This window comes from Hemitrygon akajei, chromosome 1, assembly GCF_048418815.1.
Source record: "Hemitrygon akajei chromosome 1, sHemAka1.3, whole genome shotgun sequence".
Classification (NCBI taxonomy): Eukaryota; Metazoa; Chordata; class Chondrichthyes; order Myliobatiformes; family Dasyatidae; genus Hemitrygon; species Hemitrygon akajei.
The window spans coordinates 73,364,532-73,388,832 of record NC_133124.1 but is presented as its reverse complement, the minus strand read 5'-3'; the positions used below and the strand labels follow the sequence as shown (position 1 = coordinate 73,388,832).

The 24,301-nt window shown below is 45.6% G+C and overlaps 1 protein-coding gene and 1 long non-coding RNA gene across 9 annotated transcripts in view; one reads left to right on the top strand and one right to left on the bottom strand.

Annotated features, from left to right (window-relative positions):
- Positions 1-4,531: 4,531 nt before the first annotated feature.
- On the bottom strand, positions 4,532-8,007 carry LOC140727866 (uncharacterized). Its single transcript, XR_012098957.1, has 3 exons — positions 7,655-8,007; positions 7,222-7,333; positions 4,532-5,424 (listed from the first exon to the last, which is right to left on the bottom strand). It is a non-coding gene; the product is annotated as an uncharacterized lncRNA (long non-coding RNA).
- Positions 7,946-24,301, top strand: part of znf521 (zinc finger protein 521) — a 464,427-nt gene continuing 448,071 nt past the window's right edge. For 6 of the 8 annotated variants that reach the window (XR_012098951.1, XM_073045635.1, XM_073045654.1 and 3 more), the window contains exons 1-3: positions 8,191-8,366; positions 8,908-8,948; positions 17,863-17,922. Coding sequence is in view for 7 of the 8 variants with exons in the window: in XM_073045635.1 (XP_072901736.1) it covers positions 8,191-8,366; positions 8,908-8,948; positions 17,863-17,922 (277 nt within the window). In the remaining variant the exon portion in view is untranslated. The other 2 variants (XM_073045672.1, XM_073045665.1) reach the window with 2 other exon arrangements.

Below are 24,301 nucleotides of genomic sequence, written 5' to 3'. Positions count from 1 at the left end.
AGCGCCACTTTCAGGGAACCATGTACCTGTACTCCTAAACCCCTCTGTTCTGCAACACCCCCATAGGGCCCCACCACTCGCTGTGAGTCCTTCACAGCAGGATAGCCAGTCTGTCCAGCTCTTGCACCCCTGGGCCTGGTCCAGTTGAGTTTTCGAGCAATAGTTCAAGATTCTATATAATTATTTTGCGGCACTAATGACATTCAGGTTAGCATCAAAACTGTGCTCTGCATTTCACAGTAACAAGGAGTAATATCACAGGAATGTAATGCTGTCCTTAAAATTGCAACTGAGATCCTGGGAGATACTGGTACATCACTATACAATTCAGCAAATCAAAACTGACTGCAATAGTATTGGGCTATTTCCTGACGTGAAACAATACTTTAAGCTGTTTTCACGGAGCCTTAGAAATTCGATTTCTCCAATAACCCAAAGAAGAGAATTCCTTGATAAGGAAGATGCATGATCTCCCTACCTCAATACTTACCCCACAATACTTAAATTTAAAATTAATGCAATAACTTCAAATGCAGCTCACAGAAGACTAATTAACATTCCACCCATAAACTATCACTGCAATCAAAACGGAATGAGTTTCAAGCTATTATTTAAAAGAACACAAAGAAAAATATGACCAATAGACTTTGAACCTCTTCCACAATCACAGCTGGTCGTGTACATCAATCTCCACAATCTATGCCTCTCCTAATCCATAAACCTGCCCATCTCAATCTTGTCTATCCAGAATAACTCTGTCTCTGCAGTTCTCTGCTGATCCACAATCCAGTGAGTGACAGAGTTCTGCTCCAGATATTCAACCCCTTATCATATGCCCCCTAGAATCTGGGGAGACATGATGACACAGCCTGTAGAGCCACTGCCTCAGAGTTCCAGATTCCTAGGTTTGACTCTGACCTCTGGCACAGTCTGCGTGGAGTTTGCAGGTTTTCTCTGTATCCCCCAAGGTTTTCTAGGTTACTCCCATATTCCAAACACTGTGGAGGGTAGAGGGTTAATTGTCCATGGTCAATTGCTCCTGGGGTGTGGGCAAGGAGTCGAATGTGATGTAGAAATGTGGACAAAATAGGTTACAGGGAGAGTTAGCAAGAGGATTGGATGGAGACTTGATGGGCCAAATAGCCAGGGAGGATGATTGCTTCATAAATCAGCACAGTCTCCTTCTATGTTGTAATGAAGTGCAGAAATTACCACCATTCCAGGCAGGTAGTCTCTCAACACCCACCCAGCAAAAGCCCTGGAAATGTGCTTTTACCAACACTATGACTACAGCAGATGTTTCAATGAGGATTTTCCTCATCAAAGGTTGGTATCTCACTCCCTATTCCTCACTGAGAAGCAAATAGGAGAATTGCTTTGCAGTCATCTTGGGTGGACACAACCACCCTCTGAGGGCAGATCTCTCACCCTTTCCCCCTCCCAGCTGCCCCATTATTGACACCCCATTATTTCCTGCCCCTCCAGTATTGGGAGAGGGGGCACCATGTCTGGAAGGGGCTGAAGCCTTGGAGAGCAGGCACAGGTTTCTAAGGGGGATTGAAGTGTTAATGTTTGGGTGGGTGTTACCCCTGGTGGAGGCACCAAGGGGCAGAGTCTCACAATAAAGGAGTAACAAAATGTTTGCTGGAGGAAGGATGTTTAGAGAGGATGCAGAGGAGGTTTACCAGGATAATGTCTCATTTAGAGCGCATTTCTTATGAAGAAAGGTTGAGTGATCTAGCACTTTTCTCCCTGGAGTGAAGGAGGATGAGAAGAAACTTGATGGAGGTGCACAAAGTGATAAGACAGAGTGGACAACCAGTGACTTTTTCCCAGAGCAGCAATGGCTAATATAAGAGGGCATAATTTTAAGGTATTGGAGGATAGTTTAGGAGGGATGTCGGAGGTGGGTTTTAAACACAGAGAGTGATAAATGTAGGCAACACATTGCTGGGGGATAATGGTAGAGGCTGATACATTAGAGAAGTAAGCACAATATGCTGGAGGAACTCAGTAGGTCAGCATCTATGGAGATGAGTGAACAGTTGCTGTTTCAGTCCAAGACCCTTCATCCAGACTGGAAAGGAAGGGGGAAGAAGTGAAAACGAGAAGGTGGGGCAGGGAAGGGAGGGAGTACAAGCTGGCAAGTGATAGATAAAACCAGCTGAGGAGGAAGATATGTGGCTGGGACAGGGGAGATGAAGTGAGAAACTAGGACATGATAGGCAGAAAAGGTAAGGGGCTGAAGAAGGAGGAATCTGATAGGACAGGAGAATGGGCCATTAGAGAAAGAGAAGGAGGGAAGGCACCAGAAGGAGGTGGGGAGAAGAGAAGGGGTTAGGGAGGCACCAGAATGGGGAATGGACAAAAAGAGAGAAGGGGATGGGGGAGAAATTGATATTCATGCTGTCAGATTGGAGTATCGTGGCAGTAGAGGAGGCCATAGACCAACATGCTGGAATGGGGATGAGAAATGGAAGTAAAATAGGTGGTATCAGAGACTCTTAGGTGGATACATTGATGAAGAAAACTGGAGGGCTATGTGGGAGGGAAGGGTTAGATTGATCTTAGAGTAGGTTAACAAGTCAGCACAATATTGTGAGCCAAAGGGCTGTACTGATCTCGGTTTTATGTTCTATGAGCTCAGCAGGTCGAGCAGCAACACCCAATCCTGAAGCATGGTTTCGACCCGAAACGATAATGCCTTTCTCCTCATGGACACTGACAGACCTACTGAGTTCTCCCACCATTTCAGAGGAGAGGAGGAACTTCTTTGCTTGGATAGCGGTGAATCTTAGAAATTCTCTTAAAGAAGGATCAACACAGTGCGATTTCTGTTCTATGGGCTGGGGGGGGTGGGGGGGGGGTCAAAGGTGCACAGTGGTCAGGAAAATGGATCTCAGTCCAGCAACAAATAAACGTCTGAGGGGCATTGATAAGGTAGACTGAGTCTTTTTCTCAGGGTAGAAATGTCAGATACTGGTGTACATGCGTTTAAGGTGACAGCGATATAGTTCAAATGAGATGGGGAGGGCAATGTGTTTTTACGTGGAGGGTGGTGGGTGCCTGGAATGTGCCCATAGGGGTGGAGATGGAAGTAGATATGATAGTGGTACTAAAGAGGCTTTTCAAACACATGGATACGTGGTGAATAGAGGGATATGGATCGAGTGCAGACAGAAGAGATCTAATTTAATTTGGCATCATGATCAGCACAGATACGGTGGGCCAAAGGGCTAGTTACTGTGTTTTACTGTTCTAGTTGTACATTCTTTTGAATGGGCAAATAGGGTCTAGGGATAGAATAGTCGACCTGTTCCTTATTCTCATGTAATAGAGTCATAGAGATGTACAGTACAGAAGCTAGCCCTTTGGCCCAAGTTGTACATGCTAACCATGATGCCAATATTCACTAGTCCCATTTGCCTTCATTAGACCCGTATCCCTCAAGTCCTTCCCAATTCGAGCATTGTTCATTGGTCCCTGGAGCACAGGAGAATGAGGAGAGACCTTGTAGTGATTTACAAATTCATGAGGGGTACAAATATGGCTTTTTCCTGATCGCGTTAGGTGAGAGGTCATAGGTTTAGGATGAAAAGTGAAACCTGTGGGAGAACTTCTTCATTCAGAGAGAGGTACGAGTGTGGAATGAGATGCTGATGGAAGTGGCAGATGCTGGTTTAATTATAACATTTAAGAGATGTTTGGTAAGTCCATGGATGGGACTGTATAAAATAGAACACTGCAGTATGGTACAAGCACTTCAGCCCATAGTGTTGAGCTGACCTTTTAACCTACTCTAAGATCAATCTAACCCTCATCCCTCACATTTTCCTATCATCCATGTGCCTATCTAAGAGTTTATTAAATATCTCTAATATATCTGCCCCTACCACCAACCCCTGGCAGCACATTCCACACACTTATGTAAAACAAACCTACCTCTAACTCCCCCCATGCTTTCCTCCAATCACCTTAAAATTATGCCCCCTTGTATTAACCACCTGCTCAATCTTTGCCTCTTAACATTTTGTTTACTTCTATTAAGTTGCCTCTCCTCCTCCTTCACTCCAAAGAGAAAATGGCTAGCTCACTCAGCCTATCCTCATTGGACATAATCCAGGCAGCATTCTGTAAATCTCCTTCGCACCCTCTTGAAAACTATGGCACTGGTGCAGGTAGATGAGACTAGGCAGAAGATCTTTTTGGCACAGTCTAGTTGGGCTGAAGGCCCTGTTTCAGTGCTGTAGTGGTCTGTGACTCTATTCTGGGATAGTGAGCACGGTACTGCTGTAAAAGACTTTAATAAGGCCACACTCAGAGTGCTGTGTACAGTTCCAGTCACCCTGCTACAGGAAAGATGTTATTAAATTGGAGTGTATGCAAAATGATTTCTGAGGATATTATCAGAACTTGAGGATGGGCGGGGATTGTATTCCCTGGTATGTACGTGACTGAGGGGTGACCTCATAGAGGGGCAGAGGTTACCTGAATGGGCACATTCAGGATAGGGGAGTCCAAAACAGGAGGACATGGGTTTAAAGTGAGGGAGGTAAATTTAAAAGGGACCTGAGGGCAAGATTTTCACACAGAAGATGGCAGCCATTTGGAATAAGCTATCAAAAGCTATGGTACAGCCAGGTACAATTATGATATTTGGAAAGGTACATGGATAGGATAGGACTAGAGGGATATCAAAGATCAAAGTTCAAGGATCAAAGTAAATTTATTATCAAAGTACGTACTGTACATGCCACTATATACAACTCTGAGGTCCATTTTCTTGCAGGCATTCATAGTAAATACAAGAAACACAATAGAATCAAGGAAGGACTGCACCCCACAGAACGGACAAACAACCAACATGGAAAATACAACAAACTGTGCAAATACAAAAAGAAAGAAAAAGCCATAATAACACATAAACAAACAAATATTGATAATATGAGATGAAGAGTCCTTCAAAGTGAGTCCATAGGTTGTGGGAACAGTTCAGTGATGGGGTAAGTGAAACTGAGTGAAGTTAACCCTGGTTCAAGAGCCTGATGGTTGAGGTGTAATATCTGTTCCTGAACCTGGTGGCGTGAGTCCTAAGGCTCCTGTACCTCTTCCTGATGACAGTATTGAGAAGACACCATGGCCTTGATGGTAGATACTGCTTTCCGTGTAGATGTGCTCAATGGCGAGAGGACTTTACTCGTGATGAACTGGGCTATATTGAATACTTCTTGCACGCTTTTCCAAAGAAGGGCATTGGTGTTTCCATACCAGGCCTTGATGCAACCTCGATACTCTCCACTGCACATCTATAGAAGTTCAAAGTTTTAGATGACATGCCGAATCCTCACAAGCTTCTAAGAATGTGGAGCTGTTGCCATGCTGTCTTCGTATTTGCACTTATGTGCTTGACCCAGGACAGACGATCTGAAATGATAACACAGGAATTTAAAGCTGCTGACCCCTGCCTCTGATGGACCAGACAAAGGCAAATGGGATTTAGCTCAGACGGGCACCTTGGTCAGCAGGGACAAACTGGGCTGCAGGATCTGTTTCCGTGCTGCAAAATTCTACCCGATCAAATGTCGTTTGATTGCTTCCACCAGCTCCTCCGGTAGCTTGTTTCATAGAAACACGACCCTCTGTGTGAAAAACGTGCCTCTCAGATCTCCTTTAAATGTCCCCACCCCCACTTTTTCCTGCTGTGTTTCGATGTCCTGCCATGCATGGTTGGGGGAGGAGCTGGGATGTTGGTTTGAGTACCCGATGTCAGTGCTTCTGTCAAACCAGTGATGGATGACCTGGTCTGTCAGCTCGACGGTCTTCCAGTGAGTATTTACTCTCTGCAAAGGCCTGAACACGAATCTTGCCTGGTGTGATTCACTCTTCACTGCAACAGCGACACGCAGACCTATTTTGAAGCACTATTGACACCTCCATCTCCAATTGAGACCCACGATCATTCCTGAGCTCCACGACTCAGTAGGTCTTTAGTTGGTGGCATTAGTTCTGACCTTCCATCTGGTGTCAACAGACAAGGTTGCAGCTCCCTGGCCCACTCTAAATCCCTGCCTCAGGAAGTATGGGATGGGATGTGCTGGAGGTCTCCACCGCACAACCTTCCCTTGAGGGGCAGTGGATTTTAAATGCTGCCTGGGTATTGGGTGGAAGCTAACTACCTACCCTCAGCACTGACAGCTCAAAAGTAGTTTCATACATTTGAATGCCTCTGGTACTGGAATCAGTAGAAAAGTAATTTAATCATAAATAAGAGAAAGCCTGCAGATGCTGGAAATCCAAAACAATACACAGAAAACACTGGAGGAATTCGGCAGGTCAGGCAGCATTTATGGAAAAAATAAACAGTTGACGCTTCGGGCTGAGACCCTCTTTAGTCCTGACAAAGGTCTCGGAATGTTGACTGTTTACCTTTTTGCATAGATGCTGCCTGACCTGCTGAATTCCTCCAGCATTTTGCGTGTGTTGCTAAGTAATTTAGTAGCATGCAGGCACAAAAGTCAAAGGTATGCGGGACAGCACACGCATGGTTGGGGGTAGCAGTTACACCGTTTTCAATTTAGTGAACTTCCCCACTAGTTAACATCAACGAGCATTGAAGGAGTCAATCTGTAGCTGGTAATCACATTCATCCCATTTACGTTTCAAAATTTAAAACACACAATCCAAATTAATTATTACAGCTGAACTAGTGAAATAGTTTATTATTGTCATATGTACCAAGCTTGTCTGCATACTGTTCATAGATATCAATCATTAAATTGTGCATTGAGATAGTACAAGGGAAAACAAAACTGAATTCAAAATAAAATGTTGCTTTCAACATATTATAACCTTTCAAAATATTTGGATTTTTAAAACTATAACTTTTATTGTTAAATATATTTTCAGAATGTTACTATTGATCAATATTACAATTTTTCAAAGTATCAGGATTTAAATACTATAATAAAGCAATTTATAAAATTATAGAATGTTTAAAATCACAGTTTCTCAATATTAATTTTCAAAACGTTTTCACAATGAATTAGAGATTTGTTCAACATACTATGAATAATACTGCTTTCTGAATGTTATGACTTTTCAAGATAAATATTAAAACTGGGCAGTTTATATATTTTCATAGTACTATTTTTCAAAATGAACACAGCATTAGAATATATTTACTACAAATTCGAAATGTCAGAACTTTTAAATATAACTAACCTAATTTTAGAAAATATCACGTTTTGAAGAACAATCAGTACAACTTTTCAAAGTATTCCAAACTTCCAAAGTTATAATTTTCTTCTTTAAGTAGACAGGACACTATGAATTCCTATAATTCAACAAAATAACTAGTAGTAATTTTTAAAATAGCTAACTTTTTGAAATAAATATTTCATCCTTTTAAATTAAATGCAATTTTAAGATATAACTTTTAATTAATATGTTGTTTTAAAAAATAATGAATGTTAAGTTTTAAAAATGTTTCAAAATAGATATTTTTCAATAACTCTTCAAGATATATTAGAACGTGTCAAATATCACAACTCCAAATTCTTATTTTCAAAACTAATATTAATATTTTTAAATCTTGTAATTTTTGCAATAGGTACAATTTTTCAAAACAAACTTTTAAACAAATACAGCTTCTCACATCGCAGCTCTTCAGGCGGCGTTGGCTGCCCTGCTGTGATTTTTTCCAGCGATTCCGATTTACATTTTAACAAGTGTTGCAAACTCACTCACAAACAAAAACACACACTGCCACTTTCAAACACACAAACGTTGCAACTTCTCAAAACAAACGCCAGGGCTTTTTCAAAGTAACTTTCAAGTGCCGCAGGAATATAGCCGAGCAGGCAACAGTAGCAAACGGAAAGAACGAACGCCTCTGAGGAAGATTTCTGGCGGAAAGTTGCGAAGGAATTCGCCTAGGACAGGAGATCCTTGTTGCCAGAGTGGGTTTATTCCTGATGCCGCGCGCGACTCGGGTAGGTGAGGTTGCGCTGTATATGAGGTCCGACCAGAAGGGGGAATAGTACGGCTTTGAAAGCAGTTGTTCTGAAAGTGGGAAGGGAAGGGAAGGGAGATGGAGAGAGCAGAAGCCGAGGCTACAGCCACACCACGCTCCAGATCCGGAGTTTTTTTGGGTTCTGGGAATCCAGATCTTGCTTGCGGCTTTCCGGTTTCATGCACCAAACGTGCACTCTCAATCTGACAATGATTTCCTCAGTGATTACGTACAGTGCGTATCCCTGTGGGTATGGGGCCCCCTCTGGAGCTATCCTGATGGGTTTGGGGCCTTGTTTAAATTTTCCATTATTATGTGGAGTACCGGAGCGACAGCGCAGTCCAAGATCTTGCAGGTTTGTGATGAGGAAGGATCGGGGGCAGGTCGCCACTCTCTGTTCTGCTCAGAATTGACCTTTCGCAAGCGCTGCGTCCAAACAAGGATTTTTAAATATAAAGATGTGTATGTAAAATTGTAGAAAGACCCCCTCTCCCCCCAGAAGGAGTTTCAAGAATGCAGCAAAAGTATTATAAGCTTCCAATATATTTTTTATTTTATATACGCTTGATTTTTATCCCCTGCATTTTATTTTTTTAAGAAAAAACAATTGCGGGTGGACTGTAGTGATCTTAAGTCTTTGAAGATTTAATTCTTTATTGCAAGAAAAGAACAGATTTTACTGGATGCTGCCGTTTTTTTGGAGAGCGTTGATCTGATTATTTTTAATTCTATGGGAGAGAGATAAAGAGAGAGAGAGAGAGAGAGAGGGGCAGTAACATTTTCAGTGGGCGGCCGAGCGCTGGGGAACGTATCAAGGGGGCTTTTAATAAGAGAGGCGAGGACAAAAAAAAAGCCCCATACCGAAGTCTTGAAGAGGGTATTTCTTTTACGCTTAGGATGTCTCGCCGCAAGCAAGCTAAGCCAAGATCACTGAGAGGTAAGTAACCGTCAGCACGCACCAAGCTAAGACACACACACAAAAAAATTCCGTGAATGTGTCAAAAGTTAAATCAGGAGGAATAAAATAAACGGGGTGAGAGTGAGTAGCTCCGCGTTTGTTCGCTGTTCCGCTCGAAGAAGCGGAGCGGGGGTGGCGAGGGTCGGGGAGCTTGAGGGCTGGGGAGGCGGAGAGAGGGAGGGAGGTGTGGAGGGGAGAGAAGGGGGAGAGGGTGCGGTAGAGGGAGGGAGAGTAAAGGTAGGAGAAGGGGTGAGAGGAGGGAAGAAGGGAGGGGAAGGGAGGGGATGGGGCAGATTGTCCAGCTAGCTCTCCTTGGGCCGAAGAGGCTCGGCCTTCTCGCCCACCCCACTCACGGTGTGCAGTACTGACGGGTGGTGGGAGCCGATTGAGATACAATACGTGCCGGGCTTCGGGCAATTAAGATATACGGACCTAGCACATGAGTCTTACTTAGAAGGTACACTGTGAAAGGACACGACTTAGTTAAGATGCAGTGTTAAGAAAACCCGACTTAGTTAAGATACGTTGTAAAAAGAGGACTTGGTTAAGATACATTTTAAAAAGAAAACGACTTTTTTAAAGATACATTGTAAAAGGAGGACTCGATTCAGATACATTTTTAAAAGAACACTACTTAGTTAAGATGCATTGTAAAACGGAACGAGTTGGTTCAGATACAATCTTTAAGGAAAGCAGAAGGAATTAGTTGAGGTACATTATAGATAGGTAACGAATTGGTTAAGGCGTTACGTGTAAAGGGTATAACTTAGTTAAGCCACACTATATCCTAGTGTGGGACCAGGTGCAGTGTTTGTAGGTAGTGTGACTTAGTTAAGATGCATTGTATACCGGGTGTGAAGGAATGTTGCGGCCGAGTTGCCTTGGGTTCCAGCTCACGTGGCTCTGATGCCGAGAAGCTGCAAAAATAACAAATAGTCGCAAATAAACAGTGGCAGGAGCAGCAACGACCGTGGGCTGCAGTCGGCAGCAGTGGCTGGCACCTAGGCTTGCCAGCTGGTTAATGCACAGGGTCCCTACCCGAACATCTACACTTGTGGGATTCCACCCCCACCCTCCCCAAAGGGAACTGGTGGCTCTCTACAGTCATTAGACCGGGATTGTTTTGGATAAATTAACCTGGGGCAAGAGTCCACAGAACGAACACACACACACACAGCTTCAAATATGTAACAATAAAATTTACTAAATATACAATAAAATGGCAAGATTCAGTGTTCGCTTTAGTGTCAGATTTAAACAATGGTTTTAACGAAAAGATCAATCTTACTAAGTTTTCTTAACCTGGATGTGATTGCAATAAAATCAGCAGGCAATCTTGTCTAGTTGGATATCTTTGAAAGGTGGGTTTACATTTTAATGTAGGAAGAGTGTTTGAAGCCTTCAAGATTAGTAAGGAATAGATGCCACTCTGAACAAAACTGAAATTACAGAGCAGAGCTGCTCCACAACAATTGGAACTGTATGTTGAGTATTTTAAATATTGCAATGTCATTTACCTGTTTCTCAAAGGTGCTTCCATGCATTTGAAGAATTACAATGGTACTAATGCATAACCACTGAAGCATAAAGATTCACCAAAGGTGCTCTTAAATAAAATAATTGCGATCCTGTGGTTGGATTTGGAGTTCGGTGAGCCAATGTTGAGAGTGCAGTTCTTTTATAAATCAATAGTTATGACTGATTATTGCGACAGATATCCAGTTATCCACCCCCCCCCCCCCCCCGCTGCATTAATAGCGAAAATTGACATTTAACATTGTGCTTGTGGCTGGCAATAGCTGAAGGCTCTTCTTACTTCTGATAAATTCATACCATCAACACCGTGTAACCCCCTAAAGCTTGTGGACTGGGCTTCAGGAGCCTTTTGTTGAATTACGTTAAAGTATGATGCAGAGACTGGTGTAATTCGAGTGTGTATTTTCATGACCAAGGCTGAGACAGCTAGTAGGAATGTGTTAATTATGAAGGGGGATAAAAAAAGAACAGGTTTTAAATGTGGACATTAAAAAACATGTTTCCCTAGACGTGAATTGCCTAGACGTGAAGGGAAGGAGAAGAGGTACAAGATACCTTCCCTTTAGTTCTTTGTTGCTACTTCAATAACTAAACATTGAGTTTTAAGTGCTGCATTTGGAGTACTGGTTATTTGTTTTATTTGTGTAACAAATCTGGACAGTGTCAACTCTACAACTCCACTGAAAGGACTGCAATAAATAGTGGGAATCTTTGATATGAGATTTTCACTGATGATATTTTTAATGCAGAGAGTCTCCAGGACACGTGTCAAAAATTCTAAACCATTGATTTAAATTTCCCACTCAGCGTTTAATTGATGGGGAGCTGCTGTCAAACTCCTGGGTGGTGATGGATTGTGTTAATGGGGAAAAAAGACTTTGTTAACAACTGGCATTTATGTAGCATATTTAACACAGTAAATCGGCCTGCTGCTTCATGCAAGTGTAAACCAACAAGAACCAAGGGCTGTCGTGGATGTTGGGAGAGGCGATCATAAGTTTGAGCAGATTGGGGTTTTAATGAGCATCTTAACAAAGAGGAGGGAGGCAGGGACTGGGATCATGAGGAGGATGTTACATTGCTTGATCGTTGCTTTGTCAGATTATATTTTCTCTTAAATAAGGTGCTCAGTACTCAGGGATATAAGTTTATATTTTGCTTTCTCTCTCACTTTCTGTCTCTCTCTTGCTATATGTCTTTCTTTCTCAATTTTTGCCTCGCTCTCTTTTCCTCTCTCAATTTCTGTCTTTTTCTCTCACTGCCCCCTCTCTTTCTCTTTCTCCTTTTCTCTCTAGTCTCCCCCTCTCTACACCATCCCTCTCTTCTCTTCATACTCCATCTCCCAACCTCTCTCACTGCACCCTCCTCCTCTATGGAGACTTCCTCTCTCCACCATCCCTCGCCTCTCTTTTGCATTCCACCCTCCCTCTCTCAACCTGTCCCTCTCATCACACCTTCCATCTCTCTCTCTCTTCACCCTCCTCTAATTATTCTCTCTCTCTCTTCACTCTCTCTAATTATTTTTCTCTCTGTGTTCCTTCTAAGCCCCTTTCTCTCATATTGTAGAAATCTTCCCCAGTCCATAAACCTGAGAAGAAAATAAACAGAAGCAGGTGGCAGCTATTCGGCCCCTCAAGGCTGCTCTGCTGTCCCTTGGCCCAATGTTCCTGCCCATCCACAAGACCGTGCAACGTAGGAGCCTTCAACTGCATTCACTGATTGTACCTCCAGCTCTCGGGGGGAGACCTGACCCTCTGAGAGATGAACTTTCTACTCATTTCCATCTGAAGTGGGAGGCTCCGTCCTGAAACCATGCCCCTCCTCCTGCTACTCACCCCCACGTCGAAAAGGCTCAAGATTGAGTCAATTGGATTTATTCCCAGTGGAGCATAGGGGGCTGAGAGGCAACCTAATAGAAGTTTATAAAATCATTAAGGGGGCAGATAAGGTGGGTGGTCACAGTCTTTTCCCTAGGGTGGGAAAACCTAAAACTAGTGAGCGTGGGTTTAAAGTGATAAAGATTTAAAGAGGCAAGCTTCTTACACAGAGGGTGATGGTGGGTATATCGAATGAGCTGCCAGAGGAAGTAATTGAGATGGGTGGGTGCCCCCAGCACATCGTTAAGTTGTGTTGGTTGTTAACACAAACAATGCATTTCACTCATGTTTCGATGTACGTGTGATAAATAAACTAATCTGAATCTCAAGTGCCGACCACATCTACGTAAATTTTCTCTGCTCTCTTTTAGCCCTGTTGTGATGCCCCACAGTGCAATTCCTAGGGACAGGTCAGCAGGAAGGGATGGGTCACGTGGAAGAAGGGGAAGACTATTTGGTCTCTATGCCACTTAATGTCCAAGCCTGTGCTCATATGCGCTCTCCCACTCCGTCCTTGCCTGCCCGGATCAAAAAAAAGATATTTTGACAGGTCCATGGATAGAAAGGTTGAGAGGCATATGGGCCAATGACAGGCAAATGGGCCTAGTTTGAATGGGATAGCATGGACGAGTTGGGTTGAAGGATGTGCTCAGTGTTGTATAAATATGACTATAACTGTGCAACTCATTGAGATCCCCCCTCCAACCCACTCTGTTTCCATTTCTTTAAACTCTAGAGAGTGTTGATCCAACATGGCTGTCCGTTGCTGCCCTGTGAGTGATCCGGGCAGGCAAGGACGGAGTGGGAGAGCACTAGGAATTGCACTGAGGGGCATCACAACAGGGCTAAAAGAGAGCAGAGAAAATTTACATAGATGTGGTCGGCACTTGAGATTCAGATTAGTTTATTTATCACACGTACATCGAAACATGAGTGAAATGCATTGTTTGTGTTAACAACCAACACAACGTAACGATGTGCTGGGGGCAGCCCGCAACTGTTGCCACACGTTCCGATGCCAAAAGAGGCATGTTCAGCAGAACAACAGGAGCGATAACAAAACAAACCTCTTCTCGCTCTCTCGCTCTCCTCCAACCTCTGGCCTCCAGCCTCCAGTGGCCCAGGGCTGAAACTTGCAGGCATTGGGCCTTTGTCTTCTGTACACACCAAACCAGAGGCTTTGAACATCCAGGCTGACCAAGGGGATTGAACCTGAGTTATAGGGAAAGGTTGAATGGATTAAGACTTTATTCCCTGGAGCACAGGAGAATGAGGGGGAAATCTCTCGAGGTTTATGCAGAATTATGAGGGATATTGATAAGAGTGTATGCATGCAGGCTTTTAATCCCTGAGGCTGGGTGTCTGGAACTAAAGTTCATAGGTTTAGGGTGAAAGGTGAAATATAAGGAGGAAACGTCTTCACTCAGAGGATGGTGTGAATGTGGAATGAGCTGCAGCTGGAAGTGATCGATATGGATTCAGTTGTGTAATTTAAGAGGATGTTCAATGGGAGGGGTGTGGAGGGATATGGTCTGGATGCAGGTAGATGGGACTAGACAGAAGATCAGGTCAGTATGAATTAGGTGAGCCACAGGGCTTGTTTCTGTGCTGTAGTACTCTGTGACTCTATAATACGATGAGCCTTGCAGTGAGGAGATCAGACTGCCTCTCGCAGTGTAGGTCACATGTTTGGTGCCCATGGAACCAGCTGGGGGGTGCTCTGTTTGTATTCTTCATTGTCTTCACCTCTGGCCAGAGTACAGCCCAGGAACAGGCCCTTCGGCCCATGTCGTGGTGCTGACCTTTCACCTATTCCACAATCAATCTACCTCTTCCCTCCTACACAGTCCATAACCCTCCATGTTTCTTCCATCCGTGTGCTTATTTAAGTGTATCTTAAATGCCCCTAATATATTTGCCTCAACCACCACTGCTGGCAGTGCATTCCAGACATACACCACTCTTATGTGTGAACAAAAACTGACCTCAGACATATCCCCTAAACTTTCCACTACTCCTCTTAAAAAGGATGTGGCCTGGGATTGGCCATTGGCACCCTGGGGGGAAAAGGTGCTTGCTGGCCTCTAATAATTTAATACGCCTCTCAATGTCCTTCACTCAAATGAGAAATTAATTAAGCCAATCACTCTTAACCCCTTCTGCAGGCACTTGCTCTATATCCCTCCTTCCCTGCATATTCATGTGTCTAAGAACCTCTTAAACAACCTCCGTCATACCTGCTTCCATCACCAAACCTGGCAGCACGTTCTGGGTACCCACATCCTAGGAGAAAGACTTATGCCTTTCCTAACTTTATAAACTTCTATCTGGTCTCCCCCTTAGCCTCTATCACTCCGGAGAAACAACCCAACCTCCCCTATAGCTAATATCCTCTAATATATCCAGTATTCTTCGGTACCCTCTCGAAACCCACACACCTTTCCTGCAGTGGGGTGACCAAATGATATAATGGTCCCGCAGATTTAGCCGTTCTTTCTCCAAGATTTATTTTGAGATAAAGCATAGAATAGGCCTTTCTGCCCCTCCAAGCTGCTGTGTACAAATCGGCTACACTTCTGGGGAACTTTGTGAAAATGCATCGAGAGGTGCTCCAGAGAGGCAAGCCAATCCGACACAGCCCAGTATCAGGTTAGCACTCATGGCTGCACCCTGGTCTTTGTGTCCTGCTTTTGTATACTGTAGATGATCGCAGAGCACAATCTGGCTTGTCGCATTCAGCTGTCGAACGGCGTGAAGTTGTGAATTTAGGAAGGAGTTCCAGCAGAGGTAGTGGTGGTGGGCATTCTACCGAGTTCTGTGCATCGATTAGGCTGCAGGTGGCACTGAGTTAAATGCAGCATTACAGGAGGTCTGGGAGCTCACAGAGGACACCAGGCCTCGCTTCCTAGTTCATTATAAGAGGCAATTTTAATATTTGGCTCTTTCTAAACTACAGAACTATACCATTGAATGCTTTAAGTACTGAACAGGGATCCAGATAATATCCTCAAGTCAACACATGTCCTGTGCTGACCCAGTAAAAATATTACCTCAAAAATACCAATCTCACTTTTAAATTGTGCTCTCAACAGCTGAAAGTTCACTGACAGTTCTCTTCTCCCTCTTACTTTTTGAGCACCCAACACTATGTATCAGTCCTTGCCACACACTGTATTTCTGTGGGGGAGGTTGAGAATTAAGCCTTTGATCTATGGCCAGGTCTGGCCTCTCTTTAAGTGGCCTCGACAGCACTTTGTAGGGCCAGGGATGGGTAGTAAAATCTTCTCAACTTGAGTGAGCTGGAGGTGAGAGTGTAAAGGGCTGAGAGTTCTGCTGTCCCAGGCTACGTGTCATCACGAGGTCTGAATCTTTACTCAGGCTTCATTAAGCACTTCAGTTTGTAAGGGAAAAGGTTAGGGGAAAATTGCCACAAAATGAAGAAATTGGAGGGTTTTAGCAAAGGTTCCCATTTTGATGCTGGGCTTTCATTCACCCCTCTTTGATATGCAGTGTATCTGTGCTGAGCCAGAGACCACTTCCTAACCAATCGTCTGGCGCGGGGAGCCTTCCTCTACAGCTTGTATCAATGCTGCTTTGTAAGCAGGAATGAGGCTCCCTTTCTGCCACTTAACACTCTCACGCCTAACCCCCCCCCCCCCAACTCACCCTCTGGGGTCCCCGTTTTCTCTCAATTGTCCTACCTCTAGTTACTTCCCAGAACTTCCCTTCCCAAATCTTTAACCTCTTCTCCCCCTCCCTCCCCCCCCCCCCCCCACCAGCACACCTCCCCCTCCAAGAACACGGCCAAAACTGATAACTCATCAGGCACTGGTCACGGTTGATGTGCTGTACCACCTGGTGCTGGGTTTAATAAATAAGAGAAACCAGTTTACCACACTGGACAGATGGTCAAAGACTGGCCTAAACAGCCTTGTGCCCTCTAAACCGTTCTCGCTGCGAGAGGAGCTTGAATGTAATGTGGGCACATTTTAATGTTTTTCTTGTGTGTGATTTTGGCTGTGTCCTAAAGCCATAACTCGCTGCAGAAAGAAAAATGACGATTTCTGCTTGTGAATTATTAGCCAACATCACGCAACCACACGCTGTGAACCAGCCCTGAATGATGAGCCCTGAATCTCCAGAGCTGCGGACAGCTGATCGGTGCTGTACACCTGTTCTCTCCGAAATGAAAAATGCCTTTGCATTGCGCTTGATGCACCTGCAAAGATTTTTAAAACGTGTCCCTCCCACTCCCTGCCCTCATTAGATTAAGTTCAAGATGAAGCGAGGATTCCTAGAACAGAGAGAGGGAAAATGAGCAGTCGATGTTTCGAGTCCATGTGAAGGGACGTGACCCAAAATGTCAATTGTCTGTTCCACCCCGCCCACCCTGATACCGCTTGACTCATTAAGTTCCATCAGCTTTTTGTGTGCTGTCCCAAATTTCAATATCGACACTGTCTTGTGTGATGTTCACTGAAGGATAGGTTTGGTTCCTTTCTCACCTCCCCACCTTGCACACATAATAAAGCTGTGGGCAATAAGGAAGGAAGGAGGGAGGGGTCCCGGGTCCCCACTGCCACAGAGCCCTGCAACTCTCCCTCAGTGCTGCTTCTGAGCTGCAGCTCTTGTGCACGGGAGGGCGGTGAGTGTCAACGCTGTGGCTTGACCCTACGGCCACACTCAAAGGTGAGGATCCTGGCTACGAGACATCGAATTCCAGGCTCTCCCGACGCTGTAGTACATTTCAGCAGAGGTTTCAAAAGGGCCTGAGCGGCAACCTATGGAGGTGCGTGACAGGGATGCCCTTACCGTGAGCCACAGCTGCCCCTCCAATCTTTGAATGAGTGCATGGAGCAGTCTCTCTCTGGTGCCAGTGTTGGATTTGTCCCACTGTTAAATACTGGGGGCAGAACTTGCAAAGTGGTCACTCTGTAGCTGGTTTCATAGCCAGTCTGAGACCTGCCATAGAGCAATACAGCACAGATAAAAGCCTTTCACCCCACTTGTGGGCCACACTTGGCCCATATCCCTCCAGGCCTTTCCCCTCCATTTGCTTATTAAGTGTTACTATTGTACCTGCCTTAACCAATTTCCTTAGTAACTTGTTCATATTCTCATCATCCTCTGTGTGAAATTGTTGTCCCTCAGGTCCCTTTTAAGCCTTTCCCCTCTCACCCTAAGCCCATACCCCCTGCATTTGCACTCCCCTACCCTGGGGAAAAGGCCATCCACCTTATCTACCCCTCTCATAATTGCAAACACCTGCTGATTGTCTGATGTTGTAAGGGATAAAGTCCTAACCTGGCCAGCCTCACCCTGTAACTCAGGCCCTTGAGTCCTGGTCCCCAGCTCCCAGTTACCATTCAGACTGCTGAATACCTGATATCTCTCTTTAGAGCAGAAATCCTTTGTAAATGGAGGCAGATGGGTTGGCTTGGATTCTGACCTTTTACGTTGCCTCTCTTTTTCCTCCACAGTAGAAGAAAATGATTCTGAAGACCTACGGCAGACCGTGGGACAGACGAGTGGGCAAAGTGGTAACGTTCCCTGTTCTAATTCGCTTCGTTTGTCACTGAAATAGATCTGGCGAGATTGTGAAGCTTGCCCGCAGTTGTGATGACACTGTGGAAAACTTGCGTTCGTTTCCTAAAATACTGAGATTCTCACAGCCTTGATTGGCAGATCCATGCAATTATACTTATAATTTGAAATCTGAGGAGAAATGAGAGGTTGTCCAATGAGCCTCCTGTCTCTTGCTTGTTCTATGTTGAATTTGTTCAGTAGGGATATCAGCGCTGAGTAATTACACAGTGTGTGAATGTGTGTGTGTGTGAGAGAGAGAGAGAGAGAGAGAATTGTGGCGTTTTTTCCAGTGGTCTTTCTGAAACTTTTTGAAGAAGAAAGGAAGTGATGATAAGCTTCCCAGTTCAACCCCTCCATCTGTTCGTGTTTGTCTACGTGTGTCTGTACCTGAGATTGGGTGAGGTGTAATATCTCACCTATGTTAGTAAAATCTGTTACCGTGTTAAAATGTCTCTAAAATTAACTTGTTACTGATGCTGCCAGATTATCGTGAGAGCTGTGCAAATTGCATTGTTTTAAGTAGTGTCTGCACAGGGAAATTTTGGTCTGGAAGGTTAGGAGGGAGGAAAGATGTCTATAAGTCAGTATACAAAACCAAAGTTACCAGCAGGAAGATGTGGCCATGGGGAGAAAGGTGGCAGGTGCAAGAATGTGGGTGCCTCCTGTTGTGGATCCTGCTGAGGTAAAAGGATAGTTAGATAGGGAATCATATCAGGGCACTGCAGAATCAGCGAGTGAATGCGACTGAAAGGTAGTATAGATTCGACTACCTTGAAGGGAATGGGCTCCTGTTAGTGCTGTCGCTGTTTCACAATAAGTAATGGACACAGGTGGTGTAATCTGAGCCTGTGGCTTCAAATATGATTGGGTGTGAGTCAATACCCTTGCGTGCATTCAGCATTGGTGACTGACAGCAAGAAGAGGGCATTCGGCCCATCACCCCTCTTCTGGCTCTGAAGGTGACAGTAGTTTAATCTCCTTGTCTCACATCGTAACCATCAGATGGTTTATGAAGGGATGCAGGTGTGTTATTTTGGCAAACATCTCTGTGCAGTGCTGGGACATTGTCACGTTGTTGGAGAGGATAATTCTGGAGGTGTACAGAGAGATCCTTTTATAAGTCTGTCACCTACCCCTCACCCAACTGCTAGTACCCTTTAGTGGGATCTTGCTGTTCTGCTTGTGTGTACATGGTATCTGCTCAGTGAAGGAACCTTATTGGCTACTGTGGAGACACGAGAAACTTCAGATGCAGGAGTCTGGAGGAACTCAGTGCTTTGAGTAGCATCTGTGGAGACAAAGGGATAATCTATGTTTTGGATTGAAATCTTCCATCCACATGCTGGGGACGGTGATTGTACCTCAATCAGCTTTAGAGTAGTTATGGATAGGTATGAAGCTGAGATGCATCCTAGGATACGCTGGGACACATCATCAGTGATGTAACTGGGGTCATCAGGTGTTTTGGGTCTTTCAACATCAGACACACTCAGCCAGGGTTGATCAGGCCCTGGCTTGTGTGCCAGCAGCACTGGTCCACGGGTCACACTTCTTGATCCACTGCCATCTGGAGGTTTGCACAGCAGCCTCTGTGACAGTCCTGATGCCTCTTTGCAGCCTATGTAATGCCAAGAAGAGTGTAGGTTCTGCACAGCGAGCAGCCAGCAAAATCTTTACACCCCACCTCTATAGGCTTTGCATCGCGCACTCCACCTGTCTCCGGCACTGTTCTATCAGCTCCTGGTACTGGGCTTTCTTGCATGTACCTTCCACCCGTCTCTGGCACTGTTCTACCAGCTCCTGGTACTGGGCTTTCTTGCATGTACCTTCCACCCCTGTCTCTGGCACTGTTCTACTAGCTCCTGGTACTGGGCTTTCTTGCATGTACCTTCCACCCCTGTCTCTGGCACTGTTCTACCAGCTCCTGGTACTGGGCTTTCTTGCATGTACCTTCCACCCCTGTCTCTGGTACTGTTCTACCAGCTCCTGGTACTGGGCTTTCTTGCATGTACCTTCCACCCCTGTCTCTGGCACTGTTCTACCAGCTCCTGGTACTGGGCTTTCTTGCATGTACCTCCCACCCCTGTCTCTGGCACTGTTCTACCAGCTCCTGGTACTGGGCTTTCTTGCATGTACGTTCCACCCCTGTCTCTGGCACTGTTCTAACAGCTCCTGGTACTGGGCTTTCTTGCATGTACCTTCCACCCCCGTCTCTGGCACTGTTCTACCAGCTCCTGGTACTGGGCTTTCTTGCATGTACCTTCCACCCCCGTCTCTGGCACTGTTCTACCAGCTCCTGCTACTGGGCTTTATTACATGTACCTTCCACCCCCGTCTCTGGCACTGTTCTACCAGCTCCTGGTACTGGGTTTTCTTGCATGTACCTTCCACCCCCATCTCTGGCACTGTTCTACCAGCTCCTGGTACTGGGCTTTCTTGCATGTACCTTCCACCCCTGTCTCTGGCACTGTTCTACCAGCTCCTGGTACTGGGCTTTCTTGCATGTACCTTCCACCCCTGTCTCTGGCACTGTTCTACCAGCTCCTGGTACTGGGCTTTCATGCATGTACCTTCCACCCGTCTCTGGCACTGTTCTACCAGCTCCTGGTACTGGGCTTTCTTGCATGTACCTTCCACCCCTGTCTCTGGCACTGTTCTACTAGCTCCTGGTACTGGGCTTTCTTGCATGTACCTTCCACCCCTGTCTCTGGCACTGTTCTACCAGCTCCTGGTACTGGGCTTTCTTGCATGTACCTTCCACCCCTGTCTCTGGCACTGTTCTACCAGCTCCTGGTACTGGGCTTTCTTGCATGTACCTTCCACCCGTCTCTGGCACTGTACTACCAGCTCCTGGTACTGGGCATTCTTGCATGTACCTTCCACCCCTGTCTCTGGCACTGTTCTACCAGCTCCTGGTACTGGGCTTTCTTGCATGTATGTTCCACCCCTGTCTCTGGCACTGTTCTACCAGCTCCTGGTACTGGGCTTTCTTGCATGTACCTTCCACCCGTCTCTGGCACTGTACTACCAGCTCCTGGTACTGGGCATTCTTGCATGTACCTTCCACCCCTGTCTCTGGCACTGTTCTACCAGCTCCTGGTACTGGGCTTTCTTGCATGTATGTTCCACCCCTGTCTCTGGCACTGTTCTACCAGCTCCTGGTACTGGGCTTTCTTGCATTTACCTTCCACCCGTCTCTGGCACTGTTCTACCAGCTCCTGGTACTGGGCTTTCTTGCATGTACCTTCCACCCGTCTCTGGCACTGTTCTACCAGCTCCTGGTACTGAGCTTTCTTGCATGTACCTTCCACCCCTGTCTCTGGCACTGTTCTACTAGCTCCTGGTACTGGGCTTTCTTACATGTACCTTCCACCCCTGTCTCTGGCACTGTTCTACCAGCTCCTGGTACTGGGCTTTCTTACATGTACCTTCCACCCCTGTCTCTGGCACTGTTCTACTAGCTCCTGGTACTGGGCTTTCTTGCATGTACCTTCCACCCCTGTCTCTGGCACTGTTCTACCAGCTCCTGGTACTGGGCTTTCTTGCATGTACCTTCCACCCCTGTCTCTGGCACTGTTCTACCAGCTCCTGGTACTGGGCTTTCTTGCATGTACCTTCCACCCCTGTCTCTGGCACTGTTCTACCAGCTCCTGGTACTGGGCTTTCTTGCATGTACCTTCCACCCCTGTCTCTGGCACTGTTCTACCAGCTCCTGGTACTGGGCTTTCTTGCATGTACCTTCCACCCCTGTCTCTGGCACTGTTCTACCAGCTCCTGGTACTGGGCTTTCTTGCATGTACGTTCCACCACTGTCTCTGGCACTGTTCTAACAGCTCCTGGTACTGGGCTTTCTTGCATGTACCTTCCACCCCCGTCTCTGGCACTGTTCTACCAGCTCCTGGTACTGGGCTTTCTTGCATGTACCTTCCACCCCCGTCTCTGGCACTGTTCTACCAGCTCCTGGTACTGGGCTTTATTACATGTACCTTCCACCCCCGTCTCTGGCACTGTTCTACCAGCTCCTGGTACTGGGCTTTCTTGCATGTACCTTCCACCCCCATCTCTGGCACTGTTCTACCAGCTCCTGGTACTGGGCTTTCTTGCATGTACCTTCCACCCCCGTCTCTGGCACTGTTCTACCAGCTCCTGGTACTGGACTTTCTTGCATGTACCTTCCACCCCCGTCTCTGGCACTGTTCTACTAGCTCCTGGTACTGGGCTTTCTTGCATGTACCTTCCACCCCTGTCTCTGGCACTGTTCTACCAGCTCCTGGTACTGGGCTTTCTTGCATGTACCTTCCACCCCTGTCTCTGGCACTGTTCTACTAGCTCCTGGTACTGGGCTTTCTTGCATGTACCTTCCACCCCTGTCTCTGGCACTGTTCTACTAGCTCCTGGTACTGGGCTTTCTTGCATGTACCTTCCACCCCTGTCTCTGGCACTGTTCTACCAGCTCCTGGTACTGGGCTTTCTTGCATGTACGTTCCACCCGTCTCTGGCACTGTTCTACCAGCTCCTGGTACTGGGCTTTCTTGCATGTACCTTCCACCCCTGTCTCTGGAACTGTTCTACCAGCTCCTGGTACTGGGCTTTCTTGCATGTACCTTCCACCCCTGTCTCTGGAACTGTAAGGGTAACACAGAAATAAGTATCTGAATCAGAATCAGATTTCTTATCATTGACTTGTAGGATGGATTTTTTTTACAGCGGCAGTACATAAATGGCTATAAATTACAATATAAATGAATGGTGCTAGAAAGGGAATGACGAGCTGGTGTTCATGTGTTCACGGACCATTCAGAAATCTGATGGCAGAAGGGAAGAAGCTGTTCCTGAATCATTGAGTTTGTGTGTCTTCAGACTCCTCTACCAACTCATCGTAGGTAGTAGTGAGAGAAGAGGGCATGTCCTGGATGGTGAGGGTCCTCGGTGATAGATGTCACCTTGTCAAGGCACTGCCTCCCGGAAAAAAAGTGGGCGAAGGCTAATTTTTGTGCCGATGCGTGAAACATTAACTACCCCTCCGCCTCCACGGATGCTGCCTGACCTGCTGAGTTCCTCCAGCAGTTTGCTTGCTCATTGTCTGTTGCAGCTTCTTGGAGGACTGAAGGCACTGTGTATACCTGCTGCTAAATGTTAGATGTTCAATCTCCTACATCCTACACATCAGGGGATTTCAGTATTAAATGGGATCACCTTATTATGAATGAATTAGATGTGGTTGAATTTCTAAAATGCATCTCCGGGAGCTTTTTTTGTGCGAGTATATGTACTACTTTAGAGAGGGCAGTAATGGACCTACTTCTAGGGAAGGAAGGTAGGCCAGTGGGTGAAGTGCCGGTAGATACAGGCGACATCTTACAGAGATACGTCAAATTATGAGAGGTACAGATAGGTTAAATGCACGCAGACTTTCTTCCCTCAGACTGGTTGAGACTGGAACCAGAGGTCACAGGTTAAGGATGAAAGGTGAAATATTTAAGGGGAATCTAAGGGCGAACTTCTTCACTCAGAATGTGGTGTGAGAGTAGAACGAACTACCAGTCGAAGTGGGTTTGATTGCAACATTTAAAAGCAGTTTGGAGAGGTACATGGAATGGAGGGGTTTGGAAGGATACAGTCCGAGTGCAGGTAGTTGGGACTAGGTAGGAAACTAGTTTAGCATGCTGTAGATGGACTGAAGGGCCTTTCCATGCCATGGTACTCTATAGCTCAATAATGACCATATCTCTATCAGTTTCAAGGGAAAAGGATCAGATAGTATAGAAACTAAGTTCTGAACTAGATTAGGCTATTTCCTCCCTGAAGGGCAATAGTAAACCAGATGGGATTTTCATGGCCACTATTACTAACACTAGTTTAATTTCTTTAATGATTATTAACTAAATATAAGTTTAGCTGCCATGGTGGGATTTGAACTCTTGGTCTCTGCATTTATTAGTCTGGGTCTCTGGATTATGTGGTAATATAATCAGGGGTAGTAGTGGCAGCAGGCAGTTTGCTGGAGTTTAAGAGCCTGATTGACAGGCACATGAATATAAAGGGAATGGAGGGACATGAGTGATAACAGAAAGTGGAAATTTAGTCCAAATTGCCATCAAGATCACACAACATTGTGGACTGAATAGCCTGTCCAGTGTTGTACCATTCTATGTTCTAATCTTTGCACCCTACTAGTGATACAGATTCGCATCCCAAAATACCGGGCGTTCAGCCCCCTGTTACTGTGCTAGCGTTGTTGAACATCCCTTTACACTAATTCCATATGGTTCTGGAGATGGCTTTAAAGTAGGGACCAGCCATAAATGAAGACACAGGAGATTGCAGATGCTG